We start from the raw sequence: 24,177 nt of genomic DNA, 5'->3' as shown, positions 1-24,177 counted from the left end.
TTCAGACTTACTTTGTCGAGGACTGGGTGGATGTGGAAATTGTCGATGTCTGTTTTAACCTCATCAGTTCTGGATGTACATACTGTTCCTAAGAAGTACACTGATTCCATTGAGATATCTTTTGCGCCTTTTTATTTTTCTCAGTAAAACATTTTTTCTACCTTTTACATATGTACATTTTTCTATTAAAATAACCAATTAGAGTCTAACTTGCTGTCCTTTCAATCAATTTCTCTTAAAATGCCAGTATTACTCACAGGGTACAGTTGTTACGAAATATTTTCAACTTCAAATCACCTTTGAAACACAAAGACTTTGTGGCCTTTGAGCTTTAAGTGTGTGAGGGACGCAGATTGTGTGAGGAAGTAAAGGCCACATTGTGTGTGTGTGTGTGTGTGTGTGTGTGTGTGCCTGCGTGCATGTTTTTGCTCAACAATGCGTACAGCATCTGAGTCAGCGAGTGAACAAGCGAAGGGGAGGACTGTTCATCAGCAGATTCACAGAACTACTGAATGCTTCCTGGGAGGAGGGTGAGATTCTGAGAGGGAGGGTTCTAAGAAAAGTCTCAGTAATTACCTTCAGCTTTGAGCCTGCTTTATAGCCATCTCGCACACATTTGCTATTGTGTGAAAATACGATCACAAATGTTAGCAGATTAAAAGTGCAACAGTGACATGAATATGATTTGAGCTTCTGCAAATTCTCAATTTTGAGTGAGCCAATCAGTGCGAGTGCGTGCTGGGCGGCTCAGTGGGGGTAGGGGAGCTGAGGCTGTGGCGACATGGGCTAAAGCCAGCGTAATAGGATCTCAGTTTCTCAATCCAAATCCAGCTTGTGTTCCTTGTTTGACTTCTCTTTACGAAGGATGCAGAACCGTGGCCTAAGAAACCAAAACAAACAGACTCTGAATTTGGATTTGAAATGTAAAAGAAGCACAAAGCAGGAGTGTATCAAGCTTAATTTTTTAAATAAGTTTAGATTTGAACAGTGTATGCATCAAATGTGATGGGCCAAAAAAATTAACACTTAGTTATTTAGCCATTTAGTTACAGGTGAATGATGACAAAATGATTTAGTGAGAGACATAGAGACTGAGAGGCTCTCTAGACAGACCTGCCGGTGATGTCGTGTCGTGTCTCCACATAATGCATCTCTTCCACATTCGCCTCCACCCAGCGTTGAATGAGCAGGGGGTGTCTGGGGTCCACCTCCAAGTAAACACGGCTTTAATTCACCAGAAAAAGAACTAAATTAATTATCAACAGGACATAATTATCAAAAGCAACCCTGAGATGAGAGCAGTGACTAATGTCTCGAACTGTATTCACTGGAAGTCTATTAAAAAGCTTAACTTATTAAAAAAGGCAACACGATACATGCTTTTCCGAACATGCTGTTCTTGTGAGAAGCCATTGCTGCTGTTAGGAATTAAACCCAAGTGGGTTGTGTGTGTGTGTGTGTGGTGTAGTGTGGTTCCTTACCCATGGTTTAATAGGATCTGTGGAGCCAGAGTCAAAATCTGTTTGATCACTTTTAGGCCATCTTTACCTCCATCTAAAGCAGCGTGGTCTTCAAATCTGGGCACACAGTAATCCAAAACTCAATTAAATACCTTAATTTGATGTCACATTTTAAAAAAAAATCTAAGGACAGCTGATACAGTGATGCAAATTAGTTTTATACATTTTATGCATTTTTAAAGGTTTGACTTGGATTTTTGGTTACCCGGAAACAAATTTAGTACATACAATTTTATTTTTTGTCAAGAATTCTAAAGTTATAAGTAGCTTATGCCTTTGTTTCAAACACCCTGTTTAGCATTTATAAACAGTATATAAACAGTTAATGAAATGGTATAAAGCACATATTACTCACTGTACTGCCTACAAAGCCAAAATTAAGTATGTGTTTAGTCAAAATTTAGAAATGACCAGAATCTGACTTGTGGATTTCTCTTTTAGCATACAATGTCTTTATGCCACATAAATGTTTAATTTAAAAGGACACAGTACGTAAAGTTAAATTAGCAGTTACAACAAAACGCAGAACAACAAAACACTACACACAGCTAAGCAGCCAAATCACGCTAAAGCCAGCTAGTGAAATAGGCATGGCTAGCCTTGGCTAAAGCTAAATTTAGTTTTCCCACATAGCCGTTTTCTGAAATTGAAACATATTAATATTGATTAACTAATCTAAGATTAATTTAGTAATTTAGTTTGGTATCCAACATAAATAAGGTATTAGCTAAGTCTGCTAATGGAGAATAAAAACAGTTAGCCTGCTAAAATAACTTAGCAAAGTAGCGGTGACTGCCATCTCAGCTCTAGTGAAATCCATGATGTGGTGCGGTTAAGTCATATTATCAAATACAAACACATCCATCTGTTACACAGTTATCATGAAAACTTTAAATCCTTTTTTCTCAACTTCAGCTTCTCTGTAGTTACCACTATCTGTCTTAGGCAGTAGGCTATGTTAGATTAGATTCAACATTTTCATTGCACAGAGTACAGGTACTGAGACAACGAAATGCAGTCTAGCATCTAACCAAATGAATTGAGAGAGGCTGAATGTGTTTTAGTTACTGAAATATTTCAGGTTCCAACGTCGTCATATCCTCTGAGAACAGGTACGGGGGGTTACTGACCAAAGCTGAGACATCGCTAAAGAGCTTCAACAGAGTTTCTGCATCTGACAAAACACAAATTCAACCTTTTTTTATCAGCGGTATGTTTAGCTGTGTTTTTTCAATAAGTACAATGCTTTGCTTTCCCTTACCTTTCATTACATCTATATGATGAATCTGTAATCTGTCCTGAAGCCCCAACCTGCAGAGAAAGATCCTTCATCAGACTTTATGCATTAGTCTACACGCCCCCAATTAAAAAAAACATTAACCACAACAAAAGGACATTTACAACTTGTTTACGTGTGCTATTACAATTACCTTAACGCATTCTCCCCTGTTAAATCCACTGCATCCTGGCTTTGATCCAGGGCAATGGCTTTGAGCTAGTAAAAGAGAAACAAAAAAAGCAATAAAAGTGCTGTTTACTTTTTTAATACAACTACCTTAGGGAAAATTATCTTTTTGTCAGCATCAAAAACTCAAGACATTTTTACAACTTTACAATATGTTAACAGTGGAGAAAGAAAAATCAACAGACATAGCAAACCTTATGACAGGATAGTATAATGTATGTTGACAATATGTGCTTTGTGATGTGAAGAAAATAGTGTATTTTACTAGGGCTGCTCGATTATGGGAAAAAAATATAATCACGATTATTTTGGTCAATATTGAAATCACAATAATTTAACACAATTACTCGTTGATTTCTGGAAAGATGTTCCAATTATTGATAATAATAATACTTTTCCTATTTAAACTTTATTTTTTCAGTTTACTTGCAAAACGTAATGAGCAAAATAATAGTTTTTCTCAATTATTCTGTTTTTGTGATCACTGGGAGCCAAACTCATAATCACGATTACATTTCGATTAATTGCACAGCCCTATATTTTACTATGAAGACCTTTTACTTTAAGGTATGTGTATCTATTCTACAGCTGTTACTAATTATGTTATGTTGTTCTATTAAACTGTTCTATTAAGCAATGAATCATTTAGTCTTTAAAATGTCAAAATTGACACATGGCCATCATCAGCTGTTACCAAAACAACCTGTTACCCTCTGCGGGAAGTCTGAGCGCTGCGCCGTGCACCTCCAAGATTTTGTAACAACGTTAACCACGTTGCAATGATTGGCTTGCTACAGGACCCGGATATGCATATAAAAAAGTAGACTAATCCATAACAACAGAGCAAGACTACAGAAGAGAGGAAGTCAATTCTTGGAGCGACTTTGACCGGAATTAGTAAGAAAGACCAGACGTTAGTAGGGACTGTCCACACTGACACCACCCAGACTGCCCTCACTGCAAGAAGCATAATTCTTAAGTTTAAGAGTCAACAGCCATGCTAAAAGTTAAAGTGGCAACTCTACAGATTTTACACAATAAAGTCTGTTTACAGGTCTTGGGAAGTAGGATAGTTGCTTATCATAGCTAGATACAAAGTACAGCTGAGGCTGATGAGAATGTCATTAGTTTTGAAGGTATTTAGCACCAGATGAAACGTCAGGGGAACACCAACATTAACATTAATGTCTGCACCTAATTTAACGGCAATCCATCAAATAGTTTTTTTCACTCCAAACCACAAATTCATTAGGATACGTCATCTGGGGACCATGAATACAAAATGTGCTGCCAATACATCTATCAGATGTTGAGATACAATAGTGAAAAGTGAAAACTTTGACCTGGTGGTGGCGCTAGAGGAAAAGTCAGGGGACCACCTATGTCAGCAGGCTTTATCATATTGGAAATATGAATGTCTGTACCAAAATTCATGGTAATCCATCCAAAAGTTTTGGAGATATTTCAGTCTGAATCAAAGTGGTAGACTGATGGACACTGCTATTCCTAGACGCTTGCCACTAGTGTGGCTAAAATTCTATTTCTTACAATAAACACAAACCTCACCTGAGGCAGACTCTTCAGCAGACTAAGAGAAATGGCACCAGAGCCGCATCCCACTTCCAAGCATGTATGCTGGGTGTCTGCACCGGCTCCAGTCCCCAGCTTCATCTCCAGATCAGTGAGCACAAGTTCAACCAACTCCTGCACCAACACAGAGAAAACACTACTGTGGTCATGTATGATTGATCATTGGAATATCACGGTACATTGTACGTATGTGTGACCAGTTTTTCTTCTGTCAAACCTCGGTTTCAGGTCTTGGTATGAACACAGGAGGTCTCATCTTCAGTGTCAGATCTCTGAAGTCCCACTCCTCAATCACATACTGCACAGGCATTCTGCACCAAACACAAACATTTATGAGTATTCTCAGTAAAAAACAACAACATCTGAATGCATATTTAATATACAGAGATGTATGTAGAAACTTTATACCTGGATAGGCGTCTAGAGCAGAGCTTCCACATCTGCTCTGTTTTTTCTGGGCTGAGAAACTCTGTTAACCTCCTCTGATCAAGACTTTCTAGCTGGATAAAGAAACAGCATGTAAGAACAGGAAGGATGCTGTTAAATGTGAATATGGCTATTCCAACATTATGTCAGGCAATGAGCTCAGTAAATTTCCACTCACAGTTTTAGCCCCAAACAGATAAGCAATGATGTAATGGCTAGAGTGGTCCGGCTCTGTCACACCTCTCTCCGCAAAGTGTCTCTTCCATAAATTCACCGCTTCAAGTGCTGTGATACCTCCTGCAGGTAAGGCTGGAGCGCTGCATGAATGCACTGCATGGGAGCCCCAAAGTCCCTAAAAGATCACAAAGAGTTTCTAAATAACATTCCACAGGCACTTGTTGACTTTCCCTTGTGACTAAAGCTGGGCGATAGGGAGAAAATCAGATATCACGATATTCTTGACCAAATACCTCAATATCGATATTGCGGCGATATTCTAGGGTTGACAATTGGTGCTTTAACAAAATATCTTCACACTTAGATTTTAGATAAATAATCATCAGTAATGTGGATATAATGTCTAAGTGGGGAAAAGGCAAATAATAGAACAGCTAGAACAGTCTGGTAAGTTCAGAAAAGTACATCACTTTACTGTAATGCAGCCTTTAAAACCAGTAAAAGACAACACTTATGTCATATGATATTACGATATCCAAAATCTAAGACGATATCTAGTCTCATATCACGATATCGATATATTGCCCAGCCCTACTTGTGACTCCCCCTCAGAGGGAATCCCAATCACCAAGTGATGCTGAGGAGTCAAATTTGAAAGTTGCAGATCAAATGAATTATGTGAGATTATTAGCTATACCTTCACAATCTAATGCAATTCAGTACAAGACTACATGATACTGAGAGGTATGCAAATGGTGGGTCTGGGTCTGTTAGTGTGATTATTTACCCAGGTTTGTCCATTCTGAAGATTAAATTAAATCTTAGCTTTTGTCCAGAAACAATTTGAAACTGTGCTGCCACTGCCAGACCCATATTCAGTAAGACAACTTGCATTATACACTTATTAATACAGATCTTAAATCCACTCAAATGTAAATGCACATCAACCAATAAATTGCTCAATAAATAAATAAAAGCATGATCACTCTGTTTATGTGTGCACTGGTTTGAAAGTTCAGTTGTCGAGTTGCTACGAATAATGTATTTACTTGCACTCAAAGTTTAGTAGGTTTTTAATTGATCATTAATCAAACACTATTGGTGATAACTTCTCTTTCATTTCATACTCTTCCCTTTGTGTGTATGTCTAGTGCAAGTTTTTTTGTTTTTTTTGCTGCCTGCTTCCACTGTGCTAAAAACAGTTAGCATCATCTACTGTACCAAGAGGATTCCCTGAAAACAACAACAAAAAATAATTTGACCTTTAGTTACCTTTGGTCCAACACTCCTGCAGCCAAAGCATCTGTAGCCTGCGCTCAGAGATCTTCTCCACATGATTAATCTAAACAAACCACCTTTACATCATTAATCGTTTGGTTTTAGAGGAACTTAGTTTGGGTAGCCATCAGCTGTTCTCGCTGCATCCTTACTGTATACTGTTGTCCTGGTACACTTCAAATTCTAGGTTACTTTCGATTGTATTGCCCTAAATGGACATATATTGTATGTATATATATGTATGTTCTGTAGCCGGATGGCACGCTACTCAAATGCGCTCACATGGCGCAGCAAACCTTTCCCAACTGTTGACGTGACGCAAAACGTCTCCACATGCGACGCACCTGCGCAGCACTGATCCTGGTGAACAGTGTTGCATTTAATGACTGTAGAATATGTGAAACTTTTTTAACATGGAGACCCCGAAACCCAGCAAAATAGTGATTAGCACTAAAATCCCAGAGGGTTTTGATATATTTTACGTTGTATTAGACGAGATAATGCAAATAGTGTTGCTGACACTAATGCTGATAGTGTGTTGGATAGTAACGTTATGTATTAACTTAACTAACTAATAACTTAACTAATCAATCTGAAAGACACCTTTTTTCTATAAAATAACGCAACTGCAGATCCACCAAAGATGTCGGGGAAAGATTTATTGTTTTGTCGTCTATTTATTATTTTGTTTGTTAAAAAAAAGACACATCATCATCACCATCCACTGTCTACGTAGTATGAATTGCGTTTGTAACGTGTTTTAGTAAATTACGAGGAGCTCGTGAAGGTATCAGCATTGTTGTTCCATAAATCTGTTGTTCATGAGTATGTCGAGCATTGGAGAGTTGTTGGATACTTTGCCATTAGGTTGCCAGCATTATTTTCAAAGTACAGTGATAACACGTCGTCCAGACGTTAGAACTGCTAACGTTAAATGTTTACCCAGGCCACTAATGTTAACTTGTTTTTCAACGTTACAACGGGAAGCTAGCTTCAGTTGCTAAATAACAGTTGAGGCAAATCGGGGCAACCACGCACACAGGAGACTGTCATCTGAAACTGACACGGGTTGGTTAAAGTTTGTTAAGCTGAACATTTGTTAAAGTATCTGGGGTAAGGCTGCCCTGACAAAAAGGTCTAAGATGGGCATGACCACTCGAATAGAGTGTATATTTTTCAGTGAGTTTCATCCCACCCTGGGTCCAAAGATAACCTATCAGGTAAGTGTGTATGTAGCTAGCTAAGTGTGTTATGAATCACCATGATCACTACCAACATGGCATAATTATCCTTATTATGATAGTAAAGTTATAGTATAGTTTGGTATCAGAAACATAAAGTACATTGCAGTGTACATATGCTGTTTCTCATTTTATAAGTATATGAAACACTTTTTTAAAATAGTATCAGAAGTAGCCATACATCTTGGTAAATAGTTCCAGAGTCACCGATTGCCCTGGGAGAGTCTTTGCACTCTATGTGTTTGCCTGTATGTATCATGGATCTAAAATTAGATTCATTGATCTTTATTAATGGAAAGCAGGTATTTAATCCCTCTACATATTTGTGTGGTATTGACCTTGAAAGTGTAAAGTACATAATCTTCTTAGTGTATCTTATAGGATGAATTTCCTCATACAGTGTCCCCCATGTCCTCTCCTCACAGGTCCCAGAGGAATACATTTCCCGGGAGCTCTTTGACACAGTTCAGGTTTATATCATCACCAAGCCAGAACTGCAAAACAAATTGATAACAGTGTATGTAATCTAATGCTTTTTTTCTCCTTGCCATAATATATTGATTTGTTTGCCCCGCGAGATCTTTTTTTAGAACTGCTTTTAATGATTAATGTGTGTATATTTTAGTGTGTTATTTTTCTTTCTTTTTTAACTCTGTAAGGGTCTTGTAAAAAGCACTATATAAATAAAATCTATTATTATTATTATTATTATTATTATTATTATTATTATTATTATTATTATTATTGTTTATGCTTATGTTGCTCATTTTCAGTATCTGTGTTCTTTTTATTTTATTTTTAGCACTGCCATGGGAAAAAAATTAATCGGATGTCCTGTGTGCATCGAGCATAAAAAGTACAGCAGGAATGCCCTCCTGTTTAACCTCGGCCTTGTTTGTGATGCCCAAACCAACACATGTGCCCTTGAGCCGATTGTCAAGAAGCTGTCTGGGTACCTCACAACTCTAGAGGTAGTGAATGATGCATTTTCGCATCTGTACTTGTCATGTGTGTTTGCATTGATGCAAAGTTTTCAGTAATAATACATCTCAGAGATGATCGTAAATGTTTTTTCCTCGTTGTGTTGCAGCTGGAGAGTGGCTTCATATCCAATGAGGAGAGCAAGCAGAAACTTTTACCCATTTTGTCCACCTTGTTGGAAGAACTTAATGCCACAGGAGCCTGCACCTTACCCATAGGTATATCATTTTATGTTTTACTGTGTATATATTTCAGTAGAGCTGCAAAGGTTGATTGATTTATCGATCAGTTGTCAACTATTAAATTAATCGCCAACTATTTTGGTAATCGATTAATCCTTGGAGTCATTTTTTATAAAACAGAAACAAAAAAAATTCTCAGATTCCAGTTTCTTCACTCCTCTCTGACAATAGACTGAATATCTTGGAGTTGTGGAAAAAACAAGACATTTGAGGATATCGCCTTGAGCTTTGGTGTTGAGAAAGTGCGAGTAAAAAAACATCTTGAAGCTGCTCATTTTCTTCCAAAATAGTTTTGAAGATGTCGCAGCAGCACCAAAATGACTACGAAACATTTGATTAAATGATACTTTGGTTTCATTACAGACCAGTAAGGTACCAAGACTCAGAAGCACTACTGTGCTGTCTGTAGTGTCAAGTGTGTGCTGCAAAGACATGCTCAACGAACAAAAATTCGTCTTTTTCGGTATTCAGAGATAGGCTGGTTACAAGTTTTGCAATACTCATAAACGTAATTTTCTATTTTAGGAGATGTGGTATCTAACAAACTAAGTATCTTATTAGACCCCTTTTCTAAAACTGATTAGTAGAAATGAAGTTTCTTGCTTGAAACAATTACTAATCCTTCTTAAGGGAAAGTATTGAGCACTAAAGTTCATGGCTTGGCGTTTGAAAACCACATTTAGGTATGGTGGCAACAATAGTTGTTCTATTTCTTTTTTAATCTAGTCTCTTTTCTGTTCTGTGTTTCTTTTTAGACGAGTCCAACACCATCCATCTAAAGCTGATCCAGCTGCGAAAGGACCCCCCGATTGTCCAGGAGTATGATGTGCCAGTCTTCACCCAGTGCAAAGACCATTTTATCAAATCTCAGTGGGATCTCACCACTCAACAGGTAGGCCTTGTGACTGATATCGAGGGACCTTCTGATAAGATATGTGCCAAAATTCATTCGAAGAAGAGGAGAAAGGTTAGTTATTAAAGGCCTGTTATCAGCTATGCATGAAGTGATATAAACATTAATTTTTTTAAATACTTTATCTATTAATATGAGAAGGTGCCATTTATTGGTACAATAATGTATTATTGCTGTAATAATGAACAGACTTGCAAGATCCTGTTGTAGTGTATATAGATCTTCTTAATCCAGCAAATCAAGTCATGGAGTTTAGTACAAGCCAATAATGTTCTACTGTATGTTGTTTACTGCAGATCCTGCCCTATATTGATGGATTTAGACACATCCAGAAAATATCTGCTGAAGCTGATGTAGAGCTGAATCTTGTTCGCATCGCAGTGCAGAATCTGTTGTAAGTACATTTCAGTGAATACAGGGCAACACACACCAGCAGCAGCTGACATGTGTTTAAACACCCTCATCCATTGTTTTCTATGTACAGTAAGCCCGGGGGTTGTTCCACACCACCACGTCATGACAAACCACTATCCTGTTTATCAGTGCTGATAGTCGTTAATGTTGTAAGACTTTGTTTCCAAAAGAAACCAAAGAGAGATACTGAAATCCTCTTTTTCCTTCACAGGTATTATGGAGTTGTGACCTTGGTGTCAATTTTCCAGGTATGGTGGTACTACTTTTGATATTAAAGCCACTGTGATTTCCAGAATAACATCAAAATACTACGAGAAAAAAAGGTCCATAATATTTCATAATAAAGTCTTTATTGTATGAAAAAAGTCGTCATTGGTGAAAATGTATAACTTTATGTCATCCACATCTTTCATTTGACGTGTCAAAGTTCTCACCTGTTTGAGAGTATTAAAATCTCAAAACATGACTTTTTTCTCATACTCATCATTTTCACCTTCAATCAGTAACTCTGTCATAACTATTTGAAGGTTTGTTCAGTTCGGTGATCGTCTTGTGCCCTTTTTTTTTTTTTTACCTCCTTCCAGTACAGCAATGTGTACTGCACTACCCCCAAAGTCCAGAGCCTCATCGACGACAAGTCCGTACAGGATGAGTGCCTCAACTACGTCACTAAACAGGGTAAATAAGGTTCATAATTGTTGAACACAAGTGTTGTTTTTTTCCTTTTATTTTCTGACGTTGTATTGTCTGTCAGGTCAGAAGCGTGCCAGTCTGAGGGATGTGTTCCAGCTGTACTGTGGTCTGAGTCCAGGAACCACAGTCCGAGACCTTTGTTCTCGCTACTCGCAGCAGCTTCAAAGGGTTGATGAGAGGTCGGCATCAATCGCCTTATCAGTTCCTAAAAAGACTTCATGACTCTTGAAAAGTCAGGCCAGAGTGACATTTATTTACACGTGGGTCGTGTCATGCGTTTCCTTTCAGGAGGCTGATCCAATTTGGACTGATGAAGTCTCTTATTAGACGGCTGCAGAAATATCCGGTGAAGGTGATCCGTGACGAGAGGAGCAGGCTGCCACGACTTTATACCGGTTGTCATAGTTACGATGAGATCTGCTGCAAAACAGGCAGGTTTTAAAAGCTCTTTCTGTTTGTTAAGTATTAGGGCTGGGCAAAAATTCAATATGATAATTTATCGTCTTTCAATGGAATCATATCAAGATGAAATCATATATTGAGATATTGTGATATACATTTACATTGTCTAAATTGATAACAACAAGCACATACTCAATTTTCTCATTGTGATTTCTTTTTTTCTCTATAATTTCACTTGAAACTGTTTACCACATTATTGATGATTATTTATCTAAAATCTCATCTTGAAAAATATTTTGTGAAGCACCAATTGTCAATCCAACAATATCGTCGCAATATCAATGTATTTGGTCAAGAATATCATGATATCTGATTTTCTTCATATCGCCAAGCCCTATTAAGTATAACTAATACATAATTGTAGAAAACAAGTATGCTTACAATGTTGTAATTTTACAGGGATCAGTTACCAGGAGCTGGACGAACGTTTGGAAAATGATCCCAACATCGTGGTATGCTGGAAGTGACATTAACTGAAAACAGACTGAAAGATACAGAGAAGCCTCAACCAAAGATGCCTTCAGTGACAGGAAGACCTTTCTTGAAATAACGTAACAATGAAAGTGAAGTTGTTTTTTGTCATTTTTATGTTAGATTAGTGTTGATGTTTTTTTTAAACAAATGTCCTTGTCAGGAATTAGCATACATGTCTGTTTGGGTCAAGTGAGGAAGGAGATATTTATTAATACTGTCCAAAAGAGAATTTGTAATTAATAAACGAGAAAAACACCAATGTGACGGTTTCTTAAATCAGTGTATAAAATGATTTAAAAAAAACACATCTAGATTGATTTTACATGTTATGTCATTTTGTAGCCATAAAAAAAATAGCGTCAGATTGAAGCACTTTGATGTTATCAGACTGTGGAAAAAAATCTAACTTTGAAACTACAATAAGAAACATACATTTTTCTTTACCATTGTACTGATGTGTAAGATAAGATACACCTGTATTGATCATCACAGCTGGGGAATTTGGTTGTTGCAGCAGTAAAACAGAAACAACAGAAATAAATACAGATACAGAGCTACAAAAACTAAAATAGAAACTATCCAAAAATATTTGGAGACAAATAGCATGTATGTATAGTGCAGCAATACAACATAGTGTTTAGTATAGTGTAAGATACAACGTAGTGTATTTCATGTCATCAATTCAGAGGAATTTACACCACTAGATTTATTTGATTGCTATAGTTACTAGTTGCTTTACAAATCAAGATTTTAAATATATAAGCTTATACAATATGATACATTGTTATAGGTTAAACTACCAAGCACTAATTTTAAACAGTAAAAATGATACTTACACAGTAAGTACTTTTACATTTGCTACTCGAAGTAGGCTACATTTAGCTAGTAATACTTAGAATGGATTCGTTTTACAGTGTGGAACTGCAGCTCTGGATCATGGATGTGTTGCTCTGGATACGTCCTCCATCACTGCTGGTTTTATAGTTTTTCATACTAGCTGTTTTTGTTTTCTGAAGATATACCGCCCCTCTCTGGCGGCAGAGAGGAACTGCGCTTTGGGTGCGCTTGGTTTGCAGTCACCATGACAACCACAGAAAAACCAAAGGTAAAGGGAATCGCTAACACTAGTTAACTCCAAAACAACTTAGCTAACTGAAGAGTGACATTTTCTTTTTTTACTTGATAACTTATTGAGTAGTTCCTTTGACGAAATGGACACGTCTGTAATTCTGCCTGTCGAAGCAGAGGGGTTTGTTCAAAGTCTGGAAACGTTCTCTCTCAAAGAAGTGGGCTCGGAGAGGTAAGATTAACGTTAACCAGCTAGCTAAAAACATGCATCTATGCTAACGTTAGCAAGACTTACCGTAACTGTGTCCATGGTCGGACACCGTTCGCGGCTATTGGCCATATCCGGACAGCTTGTCCATGTTAGTTTTGACTCTAGGGACAGTAAGCAGACCTGCCACAGGCCAGGCGACCTAAGAATTCTGCACGGTTTATAAAATAGTTCATAACGCCTAAACGCTTTTTCTTCATGTGTGATTATCTCTTTGTGTGTTGACAGGTGGTTCAGACAGCATGAGTACATTGAGAAACTTAACATGCAGGCGATACTAAATGCTTCTGCCATGCACGATGAGTTCATCAAGGAGCTCCTGGTGTCATTTGGAAAGGTGACTGCTACCTCTCTACATGTGGAAATGTCGGTGGCATTTAGAGAAGTCCTGCAAAAATCTAAGAAAAAAAATTATTCTACTTGTTTATATTGCTTAAAATTACGATAGCATGATGAACACATTAGAACAAGCTTTTGTCTACAGTATCTTTTTTTGTCTCCTCCATCTCTAGATACCTGTTCTGGTCCATGAAATGATCCTTGTGGAAGTGTGGAAGCACAAAGTGTTCCCCATTTTATATCAGCTGCAGGACTTTAATCCCAACAACACATTTCATCTTTACATGGTGGTGAGTGTAAAATGAGATGTAAAATGATGACCAGCTTGTAGCGCTCACACTTGATTTGATGTGTACTTTAATGTCTCCTTCTTAGATCCACCATGAAGCCACGGTCATAAACCTACTTGAAACGATCATGTATCATAAGGTCAGTGTGTCCACAAATGCGTACCCCTACATTGTACTCATCTGAACCATATTTTATATGTGTTAAAGCATGGATGTGATCACATGGCAAGTCAGTTTAGACTCTATCTCTATAAATATTGTTATAAATTAAGCTATATGTGACATGTTGAAAGAGGTGTGTGTATATTGTGCAGGATTCATGTGAGGCAGCTGACGACTCTGTTCTTGACTTGGTTGATTACTGCCACCGCAAACTCACCCTGTTGGCCAGCAAAGCAGTCAGGGAGTGTGCAACAACTAACCAACACAACCTGACAGGGGAAGCAGTTGGTTCCTCTATAGAGGTACTGAGAGCTGAGATGTATGGTGCTTTTGTTGGTTTTACTGTTTAGAGTACTGCAGAGGAGTCCTCCTGATTAGTCACGTATTCTTTTCACTTGGTGAAGGAGTTGCAGATGCAGAATGCTGCACTGGAGTTTGAAATCTCCCTGAAGGCTGTCTCTGTGCTGCGCTACATCACTGATCACACCGAGAGGTAGGCCAGTGTGTCTGGACCATCAATTAAGTCTAGGGATTAGAAGTTTACAGAAGAGAATCTGAGAAATCTTCCCATTCTTATAGGCATTTACACATCAAGCTAAACCATTACATTATTTATTTTTAGATACTAAGAGTGCAGCTGAAATATGCTGCAACAACTGTCATTATTGATTTTTTTTTTTTTTTTAATGTATTTAACATTTTGTTACATGAGACAGTTGTAAAAAAAATCGCGATTTCTCAAAACAAAGGTTAACAAATCTTCAAATTGCTTGTTTTGTCCGACCAACAGTCTAAACCCAACATATATAAAATTTACAATCATATATAAAAATAAAAAATAGCAAATTCTCACATTTGTCAATTTTCAAAGTTGTTGCAGATTAGTTTTCTGTCAATGTGTTAATTTACCAATCCTTTCATCTCTACAGCTGACAGAATGTTATTTTTTTCTTTACAGTATCAGTGTCATTAATCGCATGCTGTGCACCCATAACATGCCTTGTGTGCTGGTCCAGCTGATTGACTGCTGCCCTTGGAGTCGCTGTAAAGAAGGTATATCCCACTTCTTGCATATTAAATTTGTCCTTAAATTTGTACATGGAACATTTTGCCTAATACGTGACCATCATTCAATTGCATACTCTCTGTCTCCCACTGAAGGTGAGGTAGAAAAGTACATAAATGGCAGATGGCAGAAGATTCCTGTTGAGGACCGTTTAAAGATGACAAAACTGGATGGTCAGGTCTGGATTTCGCTTTACAATCTGCTGCTGAAGGAAGACTGCCAAAGGAAATATGACTTCAACAACTTCAACAAGAACCAACTTCTAAAGGTATACTGTTGTCTGACTCTTTGCATCTGACAGCAATTTTCATTTCTTTATATTCTTGTGCTGTAGCCTGGCTCCACCCTCCTACGTACTTCCGCTCAATTTTCATTTTCCTTCAGTACATCGTCTGGGTTTGCGGTATATTCGCGGGTTTTCTCCGGCCAATCTTTACCGGTCCAATCAGCGAACAGAGGGAGTGGCTGAGAACGATGACGTTGAGGTCATGTGTGCTAGTTTGAGTTGTAGTTCTGTAATGGCGGCGGAGAAAGATGTCAGCGAAGCCATTCGGTCCGTTGTGGTAACACTGCCGAATATCCAGAAGTTAAAGCCCAAGCAAGAACAATCTTTGCTGAGTTTTGTTGGTGGCCATGATGTTGTGGCCCTCCTCCCCACGGGGTTCGGGAAAAGTTAGATTTTCCAGCTCGCTCCGTTAGTGGTGAAGGAGTTGGCTAAGGCGAACGCTAGCGATGCTAAGCCGACGTCACGACCAAACGTTAGCGATTGGTTATGGCAGATCCAGAGTGGCTCTGGGCAGATCCAATAGTTTTAAACTTCAACAGAGTACCCTCCTTCAAGGAAGTTAACACTTGTCAATAGGCCTATGTCACACTTCCTGCTTCCGGAACGCGGAGTAGGGAATCAGAACTTCCGGTCAACAGTCCCTTTCTCCATAAGGATTTAGATTATCAGCCATAATGTCTAAACCATCCGAGGTTGACTGACCACGAGCTACGAGGTTGTGAAACGAAAGTTTCTGCTCCTGTAGAAGCTAGAAGTCCGTAAGAAATCAACCTTGTTAAAAAACATTTTTTATTCGCGATCTTATGGAGAAAAACTACACTACACTACCCACAATCCTAAGCGTAACAGCAACATCTCTAATTGGTCCAATCGAAACGTTTACCACACCCGCGAAACTGCGAACAGCTAGAGCGAGCTTCTACCATTGAAGTCTCTGATACCTCTCTTGTACCTTTTGCCTTTTTTGGCGTTTTCAAAATGTTTTTTACTTTGAGAGTGTTCATTTACAATCCGAACCACATCGTCGTTGGTGACTTCAGGCAGGTTGCGGAGAGACTTGGTCCAGCAGTATCTATCGGGCTTTGCCATTGTAAAAAGCTAACCGGAAGAGCCGTATCCCCACTCTAGAGACCTTCTTCCGGTCTTCAATTGTTGCGTGACATAGGCCTATGGAGAGTGGCCAGACTCTCTGTACAAATGAAATGTACGAGAGTCTGGTAGGACCATGCTACTTGTGCTGTGCTGCTTGCATTATTTTAGTTAATCAATGACTTTAAACTGTATCAATTAACTCCTCTTAAATCCAAGGGGCTACTGTACATTAGCTGTAAACTGAAGCTTAAGAAGTGCATGAGTGCCAGGTCATTGTCCTCCAACATCATATCTGATCTCCTCGCTTGTTAAAACACAGATTCAGTTTCCAAGGGTTGTTTTGACTAAGATGTTTCCTCCTATTATACGCTTTCTCATCCTCTTCCTGTTGCATTAATGATATAACCAGAGAGCCTTGTGCATCCTCCTGTAATCACTTCTTTTTTTTTTTCTTATGCAGTCTGCCTAACTCATTGTAGAACATTCTAAAGAAGTTGTTTTTGTTGCTGCTGTGTTATTTGTGGGCTTATCGTTCATGTGCCACAGCTCCGGGGTTTCTTGACAGAGGTGTTGATTGATCAACTGCCAAACCTGGTGGAGCTTCAGCGTTACCTGGCTCATCTGGCCGTTACAGACCCTGCCCCTCCAAAAAAGGAACTCATTTTAGAACAGGTGTGTACTAGAGTTTAGATTCTCGGCCCGAGCCCGAGCCCGACCCGAGCCAGACCGGACCTCGGGTCGGGCTCGGGCCGTTATTTTCCGCCACATCCTCGGGCCGGGCCGGGCCGGACCCTTGATCAAGCAATTTTTTATTTTTTTTTTATCCATTACCTTATTATCCTATTTGGGTGGGGAGAAAGCTATGCCATAATCAGAAATATTATAAATATATATATATAGGCTATATAAAAGTTAGAAATGTGTACAAAAGTTAGGCTGCAGTTACAAAATGCAGCACTTCATGCGCGGAGTCTCCTCCTCTCGCACGCATCACACCGGGAGCTTGAAGATGTAAAGAAAAAAAGAAAAACAGGAGAATTAACTTTGAGCAAGTGTGGAGGAAAGTCGGAGGTATGGAAGCAGTTTAAACAAGTCGTGGGCAGTGACAACAATATGTTGTTCATCATTGTTTCTTTTTTTTTTTTTACGTTTCTTCATTCAGATCCACTTGCGATCCGTTCCATTCTAAACAAACAGCGCAGTTTACAGGCTTCGTCCTTGTTGTATTATTCTAAACAGATTTCTGTAGTTCAAACAACTCTGAATTGTAGTTGAGAACGTCAGTTATAACGGCCCACGTATTCAAAAATTGTCGGGTTTAAATCAGGCTCGGGCTCATAATTACAATTAATGTGTCGGGCCGGGCCGGGCTCGGACACAACGTGCTCTGGCTCGGGTAGGTTCGGGCTTGATTTTTTGGGCCGATCTAAGCTCTAGTGTGTACCTGTTCTAAAATTATCACACATGCACAAATATCTCTATGCCTAACTATGTCCCCTGAGCATTTACCCTCAGCTTTGCTTTCTGTATAGATCCCAGAAATGTGGAACCACATTGTGAGAGAGAATTCTGGGAGGTGGAAGGCAATAGCAAAGTATCAAGTCAAAGAAACTTTCAGCCCATCTGAAAGTGACCTGAGGCTGCAGGCACAGAGGTAATACTGGAAACACAAGTCTAAGACACAGATAAATCTCCTCCATCCAATTCCTCTGTGATTATTATTGAGATTGTTTTACCAGGTTGGCTAAGATGTACAATTTGGATGTGATGGAGAGTTTACTCCCTGAGAAGCCAAAGTGTGGATCCTGTGGGAAAGAGGCTACAAAGAGATGCTCTCGATGTCAGGGAGAATGGTACTGTCACAGGTAAGACATATATAGATATAAGCAAGTAATGCGAATGCTGTTCCGGACTGTCGTGGTGAAGAGGGAGCTGAGCAAAGCTTGATGCACTTTCCAACCCTCACCTATGATCATGAGCTTTGAGTAATGCTTGAAAAAATTATATTGTGGATACAGTATATGCTGCCGAATTAAGTTTCCTGTGCCGACATCTGGATAGAGCTCAGAGTTGAACCACTGCTCCCTCCGGTTGAAAGAAGCCAGTTGAGTTGGTTTGGGGATCTGACTAGGATGCCTCCTTGTAGACCTGAAGATCTTTGCCCAAACCTGACGGGACCCGACGGGACCCGACGGGTTCGGTCTTAATTTCTATAATTATACACGGGCTCAGGAACGGGCTCGGGCTTGTGCTCCGGGTTGCGCGGTAAATGAGCAGTCAGGTGATGCGTTTCGATTAGCGCAAAAATGGATGCTGAGGAGGTGAAACGGAGGCTGGCCTCTGGAGGACTCATTTTATTTCTTTGTTCCAACTTCCAAGTGGCCTATAGCCTACGTTAGTCATGAATAAATTATGTTAAAAAATGTATAAATGACTCATTCTTGACAAAAGGCAAAAGAGCTGTGTGTGCGTGCACACATTTGAATAATGTCGGGCTGTTAACGGGTTCAGGCTTTTAAAAAGCTGTCAATCAAAATGTACTTGTCGGGCTCGGGCCTTGTCGGGCCTAACTTTTAAGGCCCGATTACAGCTCTACCTCCCTGTGGAGGTATTCCAGGCACTTCCAACTGGGGTGAGATACAGTGACAGAACCAAAACAATGCTTGAGCGATACCATTTCCCACATGGCTTGAATCACCCAGGTTCATCTTATTGTTTTTCCACAGAGAATGTCAGGTGAAGCACTGGTCTAAACACAAGAGAGCCTGTCAGCTTATGGCTGAGGCCACAGAGAAGATCCAGAGGGACCTGCACATCAACAGCTAACAGAGAGAGACTATTGAAAGGACTGGTGGCGGATGGGAGATCTTAGGTCGCAAGATGGCAGGAGAACAGATGTGCATATATGGATGATGCAAATTTGCATTCCTATACATTTTATATCTGTCTTTTAATGTGGGAAAAGTTTATGCCCAGTTACAGAATTCACTTGTACCTTTTTGTTTTTAGTAGTTATGTTTCTTTATGATAAACTTATGGCCTACTGTTTTAACCAATCATTAAATTCTAGTTAAATGAATTAAAGTCTATTTAACGAAAGAGCTTCCTTCTCTGTCAGGAGATTTTATACTATTGTAATTGTGTTAATTAACACAGTGCAGGTTCATTTAACTTTGTTACACCAGCAGCAAATAAAATGCTTTATCAACTTTCCACCTTGTCTTCTTGTCTCATTGCTATTAAGAAAAAGGCATGCAGGTATTTTTCAAATGACCACAACAGATAGAGTCACTTATTTATATTCACCTAGTTAAAGTGGCTGTGAATTTGTGGCTCTTCTTCTTGGTTAATATATCCTGCTAGTTATGTTTAGACTGTACCCTTTCTGAATGTTGGATTGTTGACTTTCTGTCAGTAAATACATAACAGACTGTTTTGGTAAATGAAACCCAGATTGATCACATTTTGAGACAGTGGTTGGAGGGGTGGGGGACTTTGCACGCCCACTCAGCTGTGCTCCGGACTCAGAAGCACCCCCTATGTGAAAACATTCCGGATGTCGGTACAGCTCAGCCTCATCTTACTCTCTGTTTTAATGACAAGCCGCTTCCTCCCCCAACACAGTCTGACTAAATCAAAAGATGGTTATTGTCTCCAGAAGTGCTCAGATACCGCGTTTACACCGATGTTTCTCAAAAAAGTAGGCGCTCCGTCGCTAGCTATAACCAGCCGGCGATGATCGATTATTTCCAGAGATGTAGCCGCGGCTGCTGCACACCTCCGTTACTTGGAAACCGTCAGAAATTTTCTGCGGAAAGTTTTTCTCCTCGGATGGAACAAGTTTAGAGACAAAGCGGTTGCCACGGGGCTGTTTTCTCCGGTGTTTTGGTAAGTTAGACTGAATATACTGAAGACTTTGTTTTACTTTGAAGTTTCAAGTGGTTACTGATTAGTGTTATTAAGCCTGTTGTCTGGGACTAAACACGAGTTTCCATCCTTAGAGCCCTCATACATGCGTTTTATTTACAGGAATTATAGCTCTACTCATGTTAGTAGAGCTATACTTGAAAAAGAAATGTAGCTTACAGTAGTAGTAGTAGTAGGCCTAGTAGTAGTAGTAGTAGTAGTTATACATTATTAACACATTACAGTAGACTAATGTGTTTTACATATAGGCTTTTGTCTACTAATACCCTGCTTGGTTAGCAGACTATCAAATATACTGTTATATATTTATATACAAGAAAATAGTATGTAAATAAAATGTCTGCAATCTACTGTATATGACATAGCCAAAACTAAACAAACATATAATACTTATTAGTTATATAATCAATACAGTAAATTTGCTCTTGCACTGTACCTTAGTACAGTTTGCTGTATTTCCATTTTATGCTACTATATAGTATTTGTACTACATTTCAGAGTGAAATAATGCTGTTTACATGGTAAAGCATCAGTAATAATGATCCAATAATACAATATGTAGAGGGACCATTCTGCTGCATAATGAGTACTTAGTAGCCTACATTTAGCTGATAATAAAATAACAAGGGAATTTCACCAGTGTGGGATCAAAAAAGTCTATCTTATCTAAAACATCTGCACAATGACTATTTAACTTTTTAATGCAGGATGTTTTTTCATAATGACATTTTTTTTATTTTGTGGTATTGCTACATTAAGTACAGGATCTGGATACTTATACCACCACTGCATGTAGTTGTTATAGTTTCCCCCCCATATAATAAAGGAGTCTACGATTGAATCGCCTTTTTGATTTTTAAAAACAAATTTTGTTCCCAGATAGAGCAGACGCAACATTCAGAATCTGCAGAGTCAAATGTAAACCTTTTCAAAAGAACAGGTTGAACACGGCTGGTTTCTGTGACTAACTCACAAAGTGAAATGAGATAGATCACATTTCACATGGCAGGTACCCGTGTGTTATTGTGTTTTTTGTTCTGCCTGTCAGTGATAATGGAAGGAGCCAGGCTCTGAGTGACACAATGTCTTGGGGGGAGTTCATCGAGCTCCGTGACCTGAGGCCAGACCGAGAGCAGATAGAGCTGACACACGGCACACATTCGCCCTGCTCACCTCCACGCCTGGAGAGAGCCAACGCCCTGAGGATCAGCCCGGGGAAGGTCCCAGACCTGCTGAGCCGGGTGGGCATCATCAGAGTCCTGAGCAGCACTCAGGACCCCCAGCTCACTGAGGAGAAGGGAGAGGGACACAACTTCCAGCCCTGCAGCCACGCTCAGCCCACGTGGTGTGACCTGTGTGGAGACTTCATCTGGGGCCTGTATAAGCAGAGCCTGCGGTGTGTCAGTGAGTAGGCTGTTCATGTGCCTGGGTGTGTGCATGTGTGATTGCCTCTGTGCATGCAAGATCAGAAATTAGAGCAAGACTGAGAGTAGGAGGAACTCTGGTTAAACAGAGAAAGATGTAGCCACTAATGGTGCAAGCCAAATATAACCCTGTACTCGGCCTGTTACCACACAGAAATAATAACTTTGTCTGCTTGGTTCGTCATGCCATAAATGTTCTCCATGTTATTAATTGTTTAAGTGATTTTGGTGGTGTGGTTATTATCTGGGCTGCGTCAGCTACAGACCTTAATGCTCTTCTTGCTCAAGACTTATCTTTGAGTTGCAATAGTCTTGAACTTCCTTTTCATCAACTGAAACCCACTGAAATGTAGCTGCGGTTTCTGAAAATAATTTAGTGTGCAGAAAGAAACGCTTCTTATCAGTAATATGAATATAAAACCACAATCAAATCACAATAAAACATTGACACAAACACAGAAGTTACACTGATGGTGAATATATTTATATACCTGTAAAATATTACCTATAATTTCACATATGACACCTGATAGTTTGTCATTGTGTATCTTAGTTCTGTTCTGTTTTATTTCACAGCTGCACTCAACAGATGCAATGTTGTTAATTCTGTATCTTAAGTGTTTGCTATGTATTAATATTATATACACTCAGTAGCTACTTAATTATGTATACCTGTACAATCTAATGTGATCCAATACTGTTATATCATAAAGTCTACTTGTGTGATGTCTATAATAATCAGTTCCGGGTGACATTGTGAGAAATGTGTAATTTAAATTAGACATTATTATTATTATTATTATTATTATTATTATTATTATTATTATTATTATTAAGGTCATAGTATATAAAGGTGGTGTTATACTGAGCTACATTATATTCAGTGGAGTTTCTATTTTTGTGCCCCCCTCATGTATGTAAATGGAAAGGACAAAAAATAGAAACACCTCTCAATATAATGTTGTCCAGCGCAACACCACCTTCAACTATGACCTCAATAATAAACATGCAGCAACAAAAATGCAGGGAGAAGCCAACTTAGAGTAACTGCAGTGACCAGTAATGGCCAGAGGAGGACATCAGCCATTGAGAATTGCGCTCATACAATAACTACAATATCACATCACACATTTGACGGTGTAATATGTAGATTATGTGTTTGGCAGTGTTTGTCTAAACTCCTTGTCTAAACTGACTTTCTGCACTTTCAGATTGTAGATTCACGTGCCACTACCGCTGTCGTGCTCTGATCCGGTTGGACTGCAGCTGGGACAGAGGCTCCGTGGCTGACCACACATATGTTGTGGAGCACACCATAGAAACAGACACAAATGTGGTAAGGACCTTCGTATTTGGCAGTATGACTGGCTTAGTATTATTCAATTTCTTCAATCAAATGTAGTCTTCAGTGCTCGAATTATCTTTTTGTCTTTAAGGGGGTCTCTCTATCTCATAAAAAAAAGTTGGCACACCCTGCACATAGCCTAACAAGGCTATACAATTAAATAGTCTAGGCGCGAGTGCCGCTTTTGCGCAGTATATTTATTATATTATATTATATTTCTATGCGCACGGTAGGCCTAGGCTATTATCTTGACACACGTACACAACAGACAGAGATTTCTTTTTTTACAGAAATGGAGTCCTTTTAATTAATTTCAACATATTATTGATTGTAATATTCCATATTTAATTTCAATTTCGCAATACAAAGAAATAGACTAAACGATTTAGTCTGAGTGTCATTCTCAATTTCACACTGAAATAAAACGTAACTCATTTGAACCAGACCACCGTCTCAGATATCCTCAGTGTCAAACACAATCATGCATGTAGTCTTTAACTTCTACACAGGGAAAATATACTAACTGGCAGAAATGAATAAAGCCATTGCACAGCCAATAATGTTCTAGTCTTATAATGTGCACGTAGTGATAACAACACCTGGGTGTTCAGTCGTCTCGTGTGTTGAACCGTGGAAATAAATAGACGAACAATTTTGGAATTTGCACTGAGATGTTGTTGGGTAGCCTATTCACTGAATATTCCGCCATCACAGATTGCATTGTAGGCTATTGCTGACAGGTGTTTCAAAATATCTGGGAACTTTTCCGGAGCTCTGAATGGCAGAGGATAGCTACAGATTTATTTATTTAAGATGTATTGGTGGTATTTACCTCAAAAGCACATTAAGCTAAAAGCAAGATGATGACTTGCGAGTGCTGTCAAGTCGATCGTAGCCTATGCGGTTTGCTCACATAGCCTAGTGGTGTGGTGGTGAAGTGCAGTCATGCTGCGTTCATGAGCGTAGGGTAGGCTCAGGTCTACGTCCCGTAGTAGCCTATATTTTATATTTTAATTTAACGTCTTTAATGGTAA

The 24,177-nt window shown here is 39.0% G+C and overlaps 4 protein-coding genes across 7 annotated transcripts in view; 3 read left to right on the top strand and 1 right to left on the bottom strand.

Moving 5' to 3' along the window:
• Window positions 1-58: 58 nt before the first annotated feature.
• On the bottom strand, window positions 59-6,773 carry hemk1 (HemK methyltransferase family member 1). Of its 3 annotated transcripts, XM_036002548.1 has the most exons (12): window positions 6,451-6,772; window positions 6,006-6,065; window positions 5,180-5,355; window positions 4,984-5,075; window positions 4,793-4,886; window positions 4,552-4,689; window positions 2,951-3,015; window positions 2,782-2,831; window positions 2,589-2,694; window positions 1,482-1,577; window positions 1,114-1,224; window positions 59-880 (listed from the first exon to the last, which is right to left on the bottom strand). In XM_036002548.1, exons 1-12 carry the CDS (start codon window positions 6,479-6,481, stop codon window positions 817-819), a joined length of 1,083 nt encoding a protein of 360 aa, XP_035858441.1. In that variant the 5' UTR covers window positions 6,482-6,772; the 3' UTR covers window positions 59-816. The 3 variants fall into 3 exon arrangements, with proteins under 3 accessions (XP_035858441.1, XP_031157427.1, XP_035858442.1); XM_031301567.2 differs by lacking the exon at window positions 6,006-6,065 and having other exon boundaries at window positions 5,180-5,353; window positions 6,451-6,769; XM_036002549.1 differs by lacking the exons at window positions 2,589-2,694; window positions 2,782-2,831 and having other exon boundaries at window positions 6,451-6,773.
• A 450-nt stretch (window positions 6,774-7,223) lies between these two features.
• Window positions 7,224-12,135, top strand: nprl2 (NPR2 like, GATOR1 complex subunit). 2 transcript variants are annotated; one of them, XR_004897731.1, is made up of 11 exons: window positions 7,224-7,676; window positions 8,123-8,214; window positions 8,500-8,668; window positions 8,788-8,896; window positions 9,676-9,812; window positions 10,130-10,227; window positions 10,459-10,495; window positions 10,832-10,925; window positions 11,007-11,119; window positions 11,229-11,371; window positions 11,802-11,913. XR_004897731.1 is itself a non-coding variant. In XM_031301565.2 (11 exons), exons 1-11 carry the CDS (start codon window positions 7,599-7,601, stop codon window positions 11,867-11,869), a joined length of 1,143 nt encoding a protein of 380 aa, XP_031157425.1. In that variant the 5' UTR covers window positions 7,227-7,598; the 3' UTR covers window positions 11,870-12,135. The 2 variants fall into 2 exon arrangements, 1 of the variants encoding a protein (XP_031157425.1); XM_031301565.2 differs by having other exon boundaries at window positions 7,227-7,676; window positions 11,002-11,119; window positions 11,802-12,135.
• A 172-nt stretch (window positions 12,136-12,307) lies between these two features.
• On the top strand, window positions 12,308-19,660 carry zmynd10 (zinc finger, MYND-type containing 10). Its single transcript, XM_031301564.2, has 12 exons — window positions 12,308-13,176; window positions 13,441-13,549; window positions 13,725-13,841; window positions 13,927-13,980; window positions 14,156-14,305; window positions 14,408-14,496; window positions 14,962-15,056; window positions 15,165-15,337; window positions 16,994-17,119; window positions 17,980-18,101; window positions 18,187-18,312; window positions 19,174-19,660. Exons 1-12 carry the CDS (start codon window positions 13,088-13,090, stop codon window positions 19,271-19,273), a joined length of 1,350 nt encoding a protein of 449 aa, XP_031157424.1. The 5' UTR covers window positions 12,308-13,087; the 3' UTR covers window positions 19,274-19,660.
• Window positions 19,661-19,964: 304 nt separating this feature from the next.
• LOC116051276 (ras association domain-containing protein 1) overlaps window positions 19,965-24,177 on the top strand; it is an 18,690-nt gene continuing 14,477 nt past the window's right edge. The window contains exons 1-3 of the mRNA XM_031301558.2: window positions 19,965-20,335; window positions 21,423-21,778; window positions 23,010-23,134. Coding sequence (XP_031157418.1) covers window positions 21,457-21,778; window positions 23,010-23,134 — 447 coding nt within the window. The 5' untranslated portion in view covers window positions 19,965-20,335; window positions 21,423-21,456. The remainder of the gene's footprint in view (window positions 20,336-21,422; window positions 21,779-23,009; window positions 23,135-24,177) is intronic.

The sequence above is a fragment of the Sander lucioperca genome, chromosome 6 (assembly GCF_008315115.2).
Source record: "Sander lucioperca isolate FBNREF2018 chromosome 6, SLUC_FBN_1.2, whole genome shotgun sequence".
Classification (NCBI taxonomy): domain Eukaryota; kingdom Metazoa; phylum Chordata; class Actinopteri; order Perciformes; family Percidae; genus Sander; species Sander lucioperca.
This window is presented reverse-complemented; position numbering and strand designations above follow the sequence as displayed.